We start from the raw sequence: 12123 nt of genomic DNA, 5'->3' as shown, positions 1-12123 counted from the left end.
ACAGATGCACAGACAGACAGACGGACAGACAACGTCAACGACATCTCAACTCAACCTCTACCCTCGGTTCGGCACTCTATTGGAGTTGAGATCAATCAAGATACAAAGAGTCAGTTCAATCAATCACTGTTTAATCATGAAAAAACCCAATCACAACCAGATACAATGGAAATACGAAAAGTCAATGGATGAGGGAGTGCTTTGCATGTCCCTACAACAACCACAACAACAATAACGCGACAACGTTTTCCTCTTCCATCTTCAAGCCCATAAGAGGTGGTCCTCCCTCAACCCTGTGAGAGGTCCATCCGTTCAACACGTACAGTCTATGGTCTCCCTGAAACAGACATGACACATCACTTGATCACGGTTGCAGCTTACGTGTTGACAAGTTCTTCGAGTGAAGAGGAGGATCACCATAAGATGTGATCCTCAGCAGATGTGATAGGCATGTCATCATGTGTCATTATGCGGTCATAGGTCAACATACTACAAGTACAGTCTATGAGCTCCAGACCACAGGTATGACACATCACTTGCCCGCTGTTGCAACTGATGTATCTTAACATGTTGTTGTGTCGGCAAATATGACATCCGCGTTGTAGGGGAGTGAGTTGAGCTTCTCCATAAGGATCCAGGTCAACGTCGTTGTCATCTTCATTATCATCGCAAACCAGGGGCGTACCTGAGGAGTAGACATGAACATCTTCCGGGGATGTTGGTGACCAAGAAGCCTCAAGCAGGGGGAGCGTGTCCAGATCCATGGAAGGGAGAGTGGCCAGCTTGAGCGCTTCATGATCCTCACGGTCACCCGTCGCCATCGTCACAGCAGGGGCATTCGGTGAATAGGTGGGCTCCCGAGGGGTTTGTTCCCACCACTGTTCTAGCACGCCCTGGACTGAACTGACATCAGGGGTCCTGTCAATCATAGGACAGAGTCCATTTATCATAGGAATAGGTCATGAATATGAATCACATCAAGAATGACTGAGACAAAGAAGAGCAAGGGTACTTACAGCTGTTCTTGAGGAGAGATCTTCAGAGATAATTTCTTCCGTGATCGTCTTTTTGCAGACGTTGCAGGTTTCAAAAAGGATGTCCCCATCGTTTCGATGTCTGTGGTCGCTGCAGCCGTTGTTGCTGTTGCTGCTGTGGTGGTGGTGGTGGTGGTGGTGGTGGTGGGTGTTGCTGCTGCTGTGGGGACCACAACGACTGTGGGCTTGCTTGTCTTTTTCTTCTGGATCTTCTTTATCGTCTTCTTCGATGTGCCTTTCTCGGGTTCAGTCAGCTTCCTCATCTTTGAACGTATCTGTTCGCACATCAGGTTGTCGCCCTTCGCACGTAACTTGGCGTACGCGTCGTCGGTCTTCATCTTTAAACACAGCAAGTCGTACACTTCACCCCACAGTTCAGCAGTCATGTCACCGTTCCCATCTCCACTGCTTCCTTGGCCACTCATGTCGCTTCGTGTCTTGTCATTCAATCGTTTCGACATGATGTTGTCCGGATGTTCTGTTCGTTGTTGTTTCTTTCCAAGTCTTCACGGAGGTGTGTCAACACTTGATGGTACTCTCTCCAAACACGTGTTTCTTCCAGATAAAACGCCAACAACCAACACAACGTGAGGAACATCAATCAGAGGGGGGCGATGTGGTTGCTTGGTCCGTTCAGTGAAAAGTGATGACCGGAGAGCATCGGGCGTATTAAAAGCCACGGAGGTCCTGCTTTCTGATTGGTCCGTTCCGGTGTCTGGTCTGAGTCTCCATTTTTCCAAACTGGACCGACCCTTGTGTTTCTTTTCCATAGGGTTAGGCTTGTAGCGTGAGAGAGAAAGCACAACCTCGGTTCGACCAATCAGAGCCCACCATGTCTCGAGCACGGTCTCTGATTGGTCGACAACCCAGGCTTCGGATTGGTCCGATTTCGATCCGTTTTTTTTTTCTTTCTGTAAGGGGTTCATGTCGATTCAGTTTCGATCCCCTTGTCATGCAAAAAAATTATAGAAAGTCGTCTCTGTACCCAAAGGGGAGCGTGTCTACAGGTAGGCCTGTGGTTTCGTCGTAGACGACACGTCGCTTGTCGTACACGGTACGATAGTCTTTTCGGGTGGGACGGGTCACGAGTGCGTTTTCGTGCCGAGGTCCTTTTCGAATGATCTGATGAGGGTAATCCAAACTGATTTTCTCCTCCTCCTCCTCTTTCCCAGACCGTTGTCCCAGTATCAGTCCTTTCATGGTGTCAAAGTTGAGATGGCGTTGGTTTCGGTAATTCAAAGTGAACCCTCGCACTTTGCAGGTCGTGCGCGTTCCATCGGGTCTGGGGTTCATTAACTCATAGCCATAGTTTTTGGGACCTCCTGACACAAACGTCTTGATGGTGTTTCCGTCCAGTTCATCCGTAAACTCACCCAACGAATGACCCAGCTCTGGATTCGCGTCGTGGGGTCGATGAATGTAAATGACGCTGTCCGTGTCAAAGTACAAGACCCTGCGGTCCACCAGGGCAAGGGTCTCGTACAGCTTGAGACGTGCTTGGGCGGTGACCCAAGCAGCGATGGCGACATTGAAATGAGAATGAGGGGTTTGGAATTCTTTCTGCTGGGTATAGGTCACTTCCACCATGTGTTCGTTGACAACGGTCACATCCTCGATGGTATTGCGGTCATCCCTCCACAAGGCAAAGTACTGTGCAGGATCGTTCATATAGACGTTCTGACTGTAGTCTACCCGTTGCCCAAACTTGCCCCAGAGCGAATTCAGTTGCATCTTGGCAATCGTGCGGCGTCCTGGATTTTTTTCGATGCGGTCCTTGTCCAACCGAATGCCTTCTTTGTCGTAGATCTCCTGGATGTAAGCGTCGTGATCCGTACATCCTTCGGGGTATCCGCTGGCTTCGAGCTTCTCCTTGAAATGTCGATCGATGTAAGTGTCAAAGAGTCCCACTTGCTGGGTGTCGGGGTCATGCTGTGCAAAGGTGTCAAAATGCCAAACGTCGTAGATCTGAAGCACCCGGTAGTCATACTTCTTCACGGCTTCCTGGAGTTCTACGGTGGCGTACGTCCCCACCCATGACCTCTCTTCGTCCGTGTGCTCGCAGGGGGAGTCTGACCGGGTATCGGCACACGTACGGCACAAAGGACAGAGCAGTTTGCCGCCCGATCTGTAAGGCAGTAGCGGATGGTAGAGTCGTTTCGGGGGTAGGACACGGCATTGGATCAGGCCTTTCAGTTCAAACAACGTGTCCACAGGGGGTTGATGGAGAAGGGTCGGGTGTCCCGTGGGAAACGCTCCGGTCTTACAAATGTAGGGATAAAGGGAACAAATATCAATGTACTTGATGGTTTCACCTTCTTGGGCTTCGTAGCATAATCGCGTGGCATTGGTGCGTCCTCCATAGAAGGCGTCGCGAGGGTTGAGCGGCCCGGGGACGTGACGACAGTGGGGTCCCTGCAAGAAAGCACGTAGAGCGGAGTCCTCCCGTTGCATTTTCGTAAATTCGTGCTCCCACAGGGCGACGACCCGTTTCACCTCAGGGTGTTGACTCAAGAGACTCAAGCGGTAGTGGGTGTCGGTGTAACGGGCTCCCAACGACGTGCCCAGGACGGGATGCGGTTCTCCACGTCGGGTCTTGTGACAGGTCTTGCACCCATGCCAGAAACAGCCCAGGAATTCGTAGACGGTGCCTGTCGCTGGATCGTACCCATCCACGCTGTACCGATGTTGGCCCTCTCCACAGGTGAACTCTTTTTCACCGCCATTCCTGGCGTGCTGGAGGTGCAGATGGGAGTCCCTTTCCATCAGAGAGTGGAGCCAGTGCATACAGGCCTGGGAATAGTTTCTCTTGGGTTGGTAGCCTTGAGGTGGAAGAATGGCGATGGTATTGGGTTTCAGGTCGTGTTTTCGGAAGGATTTCATGGTGAACGCAGCAGCTGTCATCACTTCCACAAAGGGATCCATGCCCACCGAGTGGATGGCGTTCTGTCGGAAGTCGGCGCATCCCCGTCTCAAAATGTCCACATCGCTCTGGCAGTAAGCTAAAAGTTCTTCTTGTAAGTCGAACAAGGCTCCTTCTTGCACTTTTTGGGTATGCCACTGGAGGAAGGCTGAGCGTTCCGCGGGAGACATGCCATCGGGATCGTACGTGACGGCTGGTGGATAGGGACCTCTGTAGGTCTGGTTGACTCTCGTATTGAAAAAGTGTGGAAAGTACCCTTTCTTCGTTTCTTTCAACCCAAAGCTCTTGGGAAAGGCTTTCAGGGGGTAAGGGATGAAATTTAAGCTGTCTTCGAAACACAGCCGTCCCAGGGTCATCTGCAAAATTTGTTGGCCATGTCGAATCTTGGTGGGGAGCGTCACCAGGAGGGGGGACAGGCCCTTCAGGATTAAGTGTAAATCATAGGATCGTGCATTGTGGGCCATCACATAAATGCGATCCTCCTTCGGGACTGTATGGCAGGAGGTGTTCTTGTTCTTTGGCTTCTTTGTTTTCTCCACTTCCATGACCTCTTCCACCTCCTCCACCTCTTCCGTCTCCTCCGCCTCCTGCTGGGGTGATGCATGCCGTTGACGTTTGGCAGCGCCCTTTCTTGAGGGGGTGCCATCCCGTTTTCTTTTTTTCCCCAGGGGGGCTGTTGTCCCCTTGCGTGTGCTGCCCTCCTCTTCCTCCGGGTTGGGCTTCTTCTTGGGTATTTCACACAACGTGGTCAACCACACACACACATCATGTCGCGTGGTGGGCCCTCGAAACACGATCTCACGGCTGGGACCATACCCTTCTTCTCTCCATGGGCAGTGTTCGCACAAGTTCTTACTCACTTCACTGATGCATCGTCCACATCCTAGTTGCACCACACACAAATTTGGAATGTGTTCCCCCGTGTCTTGCATGCATTCAAAATCGTAGAAGACGTATTGGACGTCGTCTCGTACGTGATGTTGTTCCTCTTCCCCCTCCTTCTCCGTTTCCTCTCCCCCCTCCCCCTCCTCCTCCCCCTCCTCGTTTTCTTCACGGAGAGGCGTCATGTAACAGCGATGGTCTGGGGTCATGGGTTCTCGGCACACCAAGCAGGGATGTTCTTCGTCGAAGCACTCGTGGTGAACCATGGGGGTCTCCAAGACGCGGACCAGCTGAAAACAGTTCGGGCACCTGTGAATCGATTGACAGGCGCTGGGTTTTCCCTCTGACGGTGACTGGAGATGTCGGGTGTAACACGTTGGATTGGGGAACCAACCTTGACATGTCAAGCAAGGGATCCCGAGCTCTTCCTGGGGTCCGCAATAGCTAGAGTAGAAGCAGCGGTGACAGCGGTATTCCTTGGTGCAGGGATGGGTTTCGGGATGGTCGTAACGTTTGTCGCAGCGTTCGCAGTAATGGTTAGAGCCATAAAAAGCGGACATGGAAGTGATGACATCGTAGTGCTGATCATGATGGTATAGATGCAGCACCGTGGCGTGAGGTGGAGCCTCATCACACTTGTACAACAGTCTCTGACCCACCTCTTGACTGTAGACTTTCAGTTGATAATGCAGGAGGGTCAAGGCCCGTCCCACGCGTGCGAGGTCGTCCAGCCCCCGACAGGGACCTTCAGGCAGGCCAAGGCGTCGAAACAAGGCCCGTGCCCGTAGGCCTTGAACGTCGACGCGATTCGTTCTCGTCAGTCTCACTAACTGGGCTTTCCATGCTGGGGTCAGAGGATGGGGTTTGTGGGCATAATGCTGTGCCACCACCAGGGCCCGTGCCAAACAGGATTGATCTTCGTTCTTGATCCGTACGATGCACCTTTTGCGTGTTAAAAAAGCTTCGAGTCCAATCACGTTTTTCACCCGGGGAGCACCACTGCCCGATCCTAACCTGTCGGGATCTGCGACGTGTACTAAAGTCACATCCATGGTGGCATCGATGTTCAGGTCTTTGTTGGACTGTTGGACTTTTTCCACAGCCTGCAAAATATCTGGCCCATGGAGATCTTCAAAACGTCGAAAGGGAATCCGTATGGGGGTGTTCAAAGCGGGATGATCGATACCTAGACCAATACGATCTCCCTTCTGACCTGACATCTGTTCATAAAAGTCATCGATCACCCTGTCAAATAAAGCTGGCAGTTCCAGGGGGACGCGTTCCGGTGGTACGGTGTCCAAGTAGTCTGGGTTGAAAGTCAAACGATAGGTATGATTAGCAGTTCTTAACCGTCTGGAGCGGGTGGTATCTTTCCTCTCCAAACGATAGGGCGCACTTTGGTTGCTCGTCATGATAGCGATGTGTGTCTGATGAACGCCTGTACTCTAAGAGGGTCTGAACGTCTGATGGATGGACAACCCTTCCCCAAAACAGGATCGAAATCGGACCAATCCGAAGCCTGGATTGTCGACCAATCAGAAGACAGCCTCGACCAATCAGAACACAGCACCCGACCCGAGTTGTGCTTACTCTCCCATGGTAAAATCCATTTCCTATGGAAAAGAAACACAGGGGTCGGGTCGTTTTGGAAAACCGAGGTGCAGGCCAGGCCCCGGAACGAACCAATCGGTGCGTTGCGTTTTGGGCCAACCAGGAAGCAGCCCATTTCGATCCAGTTCTTCCCCCATAAAACAAGAGTGGATTCGAATGGGTCAGTGTCACTTGTAAAATTGATGTGATAAAATCAAGAATGGCTGAAACAAAGAAGAGTGGTACGACGACGACGACGCGTGGCGAAGATGTGGGAATGGATGGTACAGATACTCGTGGATGTTGGAGTAAGAGTCATGCCGAGGAGGCGGTGTCACTGCTCAGTCAAACACCATCGCACTATTATCTGCGCTTTGAAAGAAGGCTCGCTTCGTTTGAGACGTGGCCCACGCAAATGTATCAGACTGCTGAAGAGATGGCTCATGCGGGCTTTGTCTACACTCAGGGTGCCGATGGTGTGTGCTGTTTCCAATGTGGTGTGCGGCTGAGACAATGGGCACCCCACGACAATCCTTGGGCGGCACATCACAAGTGGTCCCCAGACTGCGATTACCTCAAGCTAACCGGGCTGGTGAAACACCAGAAGCAACTACAACTACACTATCTCTGCGAAGAGAAACAGAGGTACACGAATGACGTAGCAGAGCCGGCTGCCTAGGAGGACGACGTTTCCCGTGTCCTGCGTTCCCGTTCAAGTTCCCGTTCCAGTTCCCCGTTCAAGTTCCCGTTCCAGTTCCCGTTCAAGTTCCCGTTTGTCTACTGCTGTTGTTGTGGATGGTTCAATCTGTTTCCGCTTCCTGTTTCCTACAAGCTTTTCTTTTTTTTGGACCCTACAAGTGGTGTCACGGTGGTCACCCTGATGACATACCCAGATGGTATACCCAGATGACAGCAAGTACCCCTTCGACGATCCTTGTCTTGTCATAAGCTTGGACATGATGATTCTTCTTGGACAGCAGCAGAAAAGTTTTCTTCTTTCCCAAAACGGCCCTTTTCAGGGCCACCCATCTCACCCAAAAGACAACTTTCTACCTTTGCTTTGCCAAACAATGACAATCCAAAACAAAGAACCCACACCCTCCCCTAGGCCTCTTGGAGGCACACGTCTAAAAATAAAATAAATAGATATAAATATAAATATATAAATAGAGACACGTGGTACACTACGTGTGCATGGAGACACGAGTCAAACATCACGTGTGCATGAAAACACGTGTTGCAGTACGTCTGTCGACTTACACGGGTGTCAACACCTCGGTATCCTTAAATAATCATAATAATAATAATTTGAAGACACACACACACAGGGCACCACGTTTTGCCTGACCACACGCTATTCTATGCATCAACGTCAACGTCTGTTTGAAGACATACACACACACACACACACACACACGCACACATGACATTCCGATTGGCATGGGAGTGACACACACGTACATCACGTAGGCATTCCCACGTTCATGTCTACCTATGAAGGTCCACCTTCCTTTAGCATTCAGACGACCGTCTACCTCAAAAAAATACCAAGGCTACCCAAGAAGAAAAAAACCGGATCGAAAACGGACCAATCCGAAGCCTGGGTTGTCGACCAATCAGAAGCGGCGCTCGGACCAGGTGGGGCTCTGATTGGTCGAACCGGGGTTGTGCTTTCTCTCCCATGGTAAAATCCATTTCCTATGGAAAAGAAACACAGGGTCGGTCCGTTTTGGAAAACCGAGGTGCTGACCAGGCCCCGGAACGAACCAATCGGGGGGCGCGGCCTGGCGAACCAACCAGGAGGGAGGATGTCAGTACCTCTCCTATAAAACAACAGTGGATTCGAGTGGGTCAGTGTCACTTGTAAAATTGATTCGAAAAATCAAGAATGGCTGAAAACTGGGATCTGGAGCTAGCCTCAGTGGTGCACCCTTTGCCACTGTGCAAAGGGTGTCGGTCGGAGTTGGAGAAGAAAGAAGCAGTACCGCCATTGCCATTGCCTCCACCATGGCAATGCGGTACATGCCAAGGGGGCCTGCCTGTGTACGCCCTTGGCACAAGGGCACGGGATGGAACATTTCAATGTGTGTACTGTAAGACCATCCTCAAGGACACCTACGTGCGTCGGTTAACGCACACCGGTAGGTGTCCTGTCAGACGTCAAATGAAAGTCCACCCGTGCCTTTGCACGTTGGCGTGCACATGCATGTAAACATCAAAACGGCCCTTTTCAGGGCCACCCATCTCTCCCGAAAGACAACTTTCCTCCTTTGCTTTGACGACCCTCCCACCCACCCACCCACACCATGAACCCGTCTCCTCCTCCTTTCCTTCCTCCCTCCCTCCCTCCCTTCACCACCACCACCCTCCCTCCCTCCCTCCCTCCCTCCACCACCGCCACCCCCTGGAGGCGCGCGCCACCGGACACGGAAGCGCCACCCTCTTGGAGGCGCGCGCCTCCGGACACGGAAGCGACGCCCTCTTGGAGGCGCGCGCCTCCGGACACGGAAGCGACGCCCTCTTGGAGGCGCACGCCACCGGACACGGAAGCGACGCCCTCTTGGAGGCGCACGCCACCGGAAACGGAAGCGACGCCATCTTGGAGGCACACGCGCAGAGTCCCATCATGCACTGCGCAGGTCACGTGACCGGAAGTGACGTCACAGAGGATGTGCCGCCATCTTGGTTCCATAATCCTGAGTGGTTCCATAATCCTGAGGTGGTTCCATACCGAGGTACTTAACTACTAATGTGCCTTTACTAAATCAGATGACAGCTACCTAACCAATATCAGCCAATATACACATTTCATCCCTAATGTAGTACACATCTGGCCAATTCGTCTACTTACCCTGATAAATAAGTTTTTTTGGATTTCAGAAAACACATCCCCGTTACAGTTTCACTCAGTACCACTTTGAAACAAAACGTCCCACGCCTGTAGCTACTTTAACAAATTTGATATGCATTGATTTGATGACATATATTGTGGGTTTGGAAAACATACGACTGGCACACTAATATTATTGTGTCAAAATTAGATAAAAAAAGAAGAAGCATTTATTACTTCTATTAATGATAACAATTTATTGGCACAGCAAGAAGTCCAGTGTACATATGTCATATGTCATCATCAGATCAGTCTCTTATCCATCAATAATCATGTTCTGCCATGGCACGGCTCCTACTGATTTGTTGAAGTAATGCTTAAGGATCTCCCGCTGCCTCTTTCCAGCCTAGATGTCTCTGTTTCCTCCTGCAACACGCTGCACATCTTCAAGTTGAGCAAGTTGTCTCCAGGTTCCTGGCACCACGTTGTACTTGACATGTTCCTCATCCACCATACCATTGTGGAGATCAGGATAACGGATCCTCATCAAGTTGTGCAGGCAGACACAGCATTCATCGATGTCATGCACAATAGAAGGCATTGGCTGCATGGTTGTGAGGAGGACTTGCCATCTCTGGGTCAAGATTCCAAATGCATTCTCCACCACACGTCGGCCCCTGGAGATCCTGTAGTTGTAGAATCTCTCGTCCTTTCGGAGATTCATGTGACCATATGGCTTCATAAATAAGGCCCTTATTCCCAAGGCATCATCTCCTACGATAAAGTATGGTATAGGCCGTCATCTTGGGGAATGGGGGATGTCTCAGGAAATCCGATGCTCCCTTCTTCAAGGCAGTCCTTGAGCTCATTGGAGATTTGAGTATCAGACATACTTCCATATGCACTGATACCCACAGGAACTTGTAGTCCATCCACAAGGGCCATGAGGACCACGGAGAAGAAGCCCTTGTAGGAGTGATACAAAGAGCCGCTCCTGCAAGGTTTCCTGATGACCACATTCTTGCCATCGAGAGCTCCCACATCATGAGGAACATTCCACCTGTTTCTGAAGACCTCCCCAATAGGTGTCTATTTGGCTGGAGTGGTAGGCCATGTGATGACCTCATCCTTGTATTCCTCCACAATGGCTTGGCAGACTTCAGGGATAATGAGCCTGGTGGTGTTCCTAGCCACACAGAAGCTGTACATGAGGCTGGGGTACTTGTCATCTGAAGCCAGGAACCTCACAGAGATGGCAAGCTTTACGCCTTCTTCATCTTGGTATCTAGCTTCTCTATCCTTGGCCCCGAACTCTGCACCAAATATTCAAACATGGCAGGCTCCATCCTGAGGTTGTTGAAGGAGGACCGTGAGTCTTCTACTCTGGGCTCCTCCATCAGTCTGGCGTAATGTCCATACAGCCTCCTCCTCTCCTCTGCCAGCCATGGTCGGGTCTGTGATATCTTCTGGGTCTTTTCCTCCTGTTTCTTCTCCTGGCCTCCTCCACATCGCTTTCAAGCAGGTCTTGCTGGAGGACAAAGAACATGGCGCAGGGTGTCCATACTCTATGATGGTTGGGCTGGGACTGATGAAAATGCTCGATTCGGCAGCATACTTGATACACCTGGGACATTCGTGTTACATTCTAAGTACATTCGAAGTACCATCTAAGTATTCTAACTGCATTCAGTTTGAATTCTTGACGTTCGAACAATATTCGGCGGACATTCCAGGAGCCTTCTGACAGCATTGGAGGTGAATTCATATATCACTCGAGGCTCCTTCCAACTGATCAGGGTGGTATTCAGGCAGCAATCGAACTACATTCGTATGGCATTCGAAGTGCATTTTTAATATTCTCACTGCATTCTAAATATTCCTATTGTGTTCCAACTACATTCAAGATGCATTCGAGAGCTAATACACCAGGAATATGCAAGAATCATTTGAGGCAAGTTCGAACTTCATTCTAGGTATTCAAACAACATTCTTACAAAGCTTGGTCTATATATTCTATATATAAAATTCCCTCCCGAATGTGGCACGAATTTTGAAAGTTCTTCCTTTCGGCTGGTTCTGCTTGATTCCTGCTGATTCCGAATAAGTGTGATGTGTCAGAGGACAATCGTGACTATGTCGTGATAAATTCTGCTATATCTGATAAAAATCATAACAATGTCCTATGATTTCTGGACGGTGTCTAGTGGATCAGGATGCTATCGTTATAAACAGGCTTGAATTATTTATTGCTGTTTCTAGTCGATTGAGTCCAGATTGCATCCAGATCTTACCGAATGTGAACTGTCTTTGTTGGTTCACTGTCCGGTCACTGTCGGATCTCTGTCGGATCACATTCGGGAGAATCGGGATGCTGTCGGGACAGATTCGGTCGTTTTTCACCATGCGGAAGATAAAATTCGGATCAGATTCGGATTGAGAATCGGGATGAATTCGGCTGGAAACGGCTGGATCGGGTAGCTTCCTAAACAATATCCGACTGTTTGTTAATGTCCCGCCACGAATCATTGGATCTTGATTAGACTTTTGACAAATTTTAATCGGGAATGGTCCGATCAAGGACTGTAGTAAAAATCCTGAATGTATGACTGAGCCTTTAGCCCTTCATGTCAAGCCCTCTCCAGGCGGACGCTCTACAACTAGACCGTGGAGGCCCTCCTGAACTTCTAGCGCAGAGGAGATGTAGCATTCTAAGGATATGATGTGAGGTATCCTGTGTGGTTTGAGGCATGAGTGACATCCATGTATATGTCGTTGGAAATGAGTCACGCTCTTAAAGAGGTTCTACAGTCAACAGTGTCTTCCTTGCTTCTGGGTAATAGAACCCCGACCAAAGGTTCCCCGACCTT

At 50.2% G+C, this 12123-nt stretch overlaps 2 protein-coding genes across 2 annotated transcripts; both read right to left on the bottom strand.

The window, feature by feature from the left end:
- Positions 1-244: 244 nt before the first annotated feature.
- On the bottom strand, positions 245-1790 carry LOC139472424 (uncharacterized). Its single transcript, XM_071254902.1, has 2 exons — positions 1017-1790; positions 245-918 (listed from the first exon to the last, which is right to left on the bottom strand). Exons 1-2 carry the CDS (start codon positions 1493-1495, stop codon positions 414-416), a joined length of 984 nt encoding a protein of 327 aa, XP_071111003.1. The 5' UTR covers positions 1496-1790; the 3' UTR covers positions 245-413.
- A 207-nt stretch (positions 1791-1997) lies between these two features.
- LOC139472190 (uncharacterized) lies at positions 1998-6248 on the bottom strand. Its single transcript, XM_071254566.1, has 2 exons — positions 3347-6248; positions 1998-2356 (listed from the first exon to the last, which is right to left on the bottom strand). Exons 1-2 carry the CDS (start codon positions 6246-6248, stop codon positions 1998-2000), a joined length of 3261 nt encoding a protein of 1086 aa, XP_071110667.1.
- Positions 6249-12123: the final 5875 nt, after the last annotated feature.

Source organism: Haliotis cracherodii, unplaced genomic scaffold (genome assembly GCF_022045235.1).
Source record: "Haliotis cracherodii isolate W230 unplaced genomic scaffold, xgHalCrac1.p SCAF_24, whole genome shotgun sequence".
In the NCBI taxonomy this organism is placed as follows: domain Eukaryota; kingdom Metazoa; phylum Mollusca; class Gastropoda; order Lepetellida; family Haliotidae; genus Haliotis; species Haliotis cracherodii.
Note: the sequence above shows the minus strand (reverse complement) of the source record. Positions and strands in the feature narration are given on the sequence as shown.

Coding starts and splice junctions, on each gene's coding strand:
- LOC139472424 (XM_071254902.1), bottom strand. CDS start 1,495: ATGTCGAAACGATTGAATGACAAGACACGAAGCGACATGAGTGGCCAA. Junction 919..1,016: donor ATCTCTCCTCAAGAACAGCT/GTAAGTACCCTT, acceptor TATGATTGACAG/GACCCCTGATGTCAGTTCAG.
- LOC139472190 (XM_071254566.1), bottom strand. CDS start 6,248: ATGACGAGCAACCAAAGTGCGCCCTATCGTTTGGAGAGGAAAGATACC. Junction 2,357..3,346: donor ATGCTACGAAGCCCAAGAAG/GTGAAACCATCA, acceptor CGTTTGTGTCAG/GAGGTCCCAAAAACTATGGC.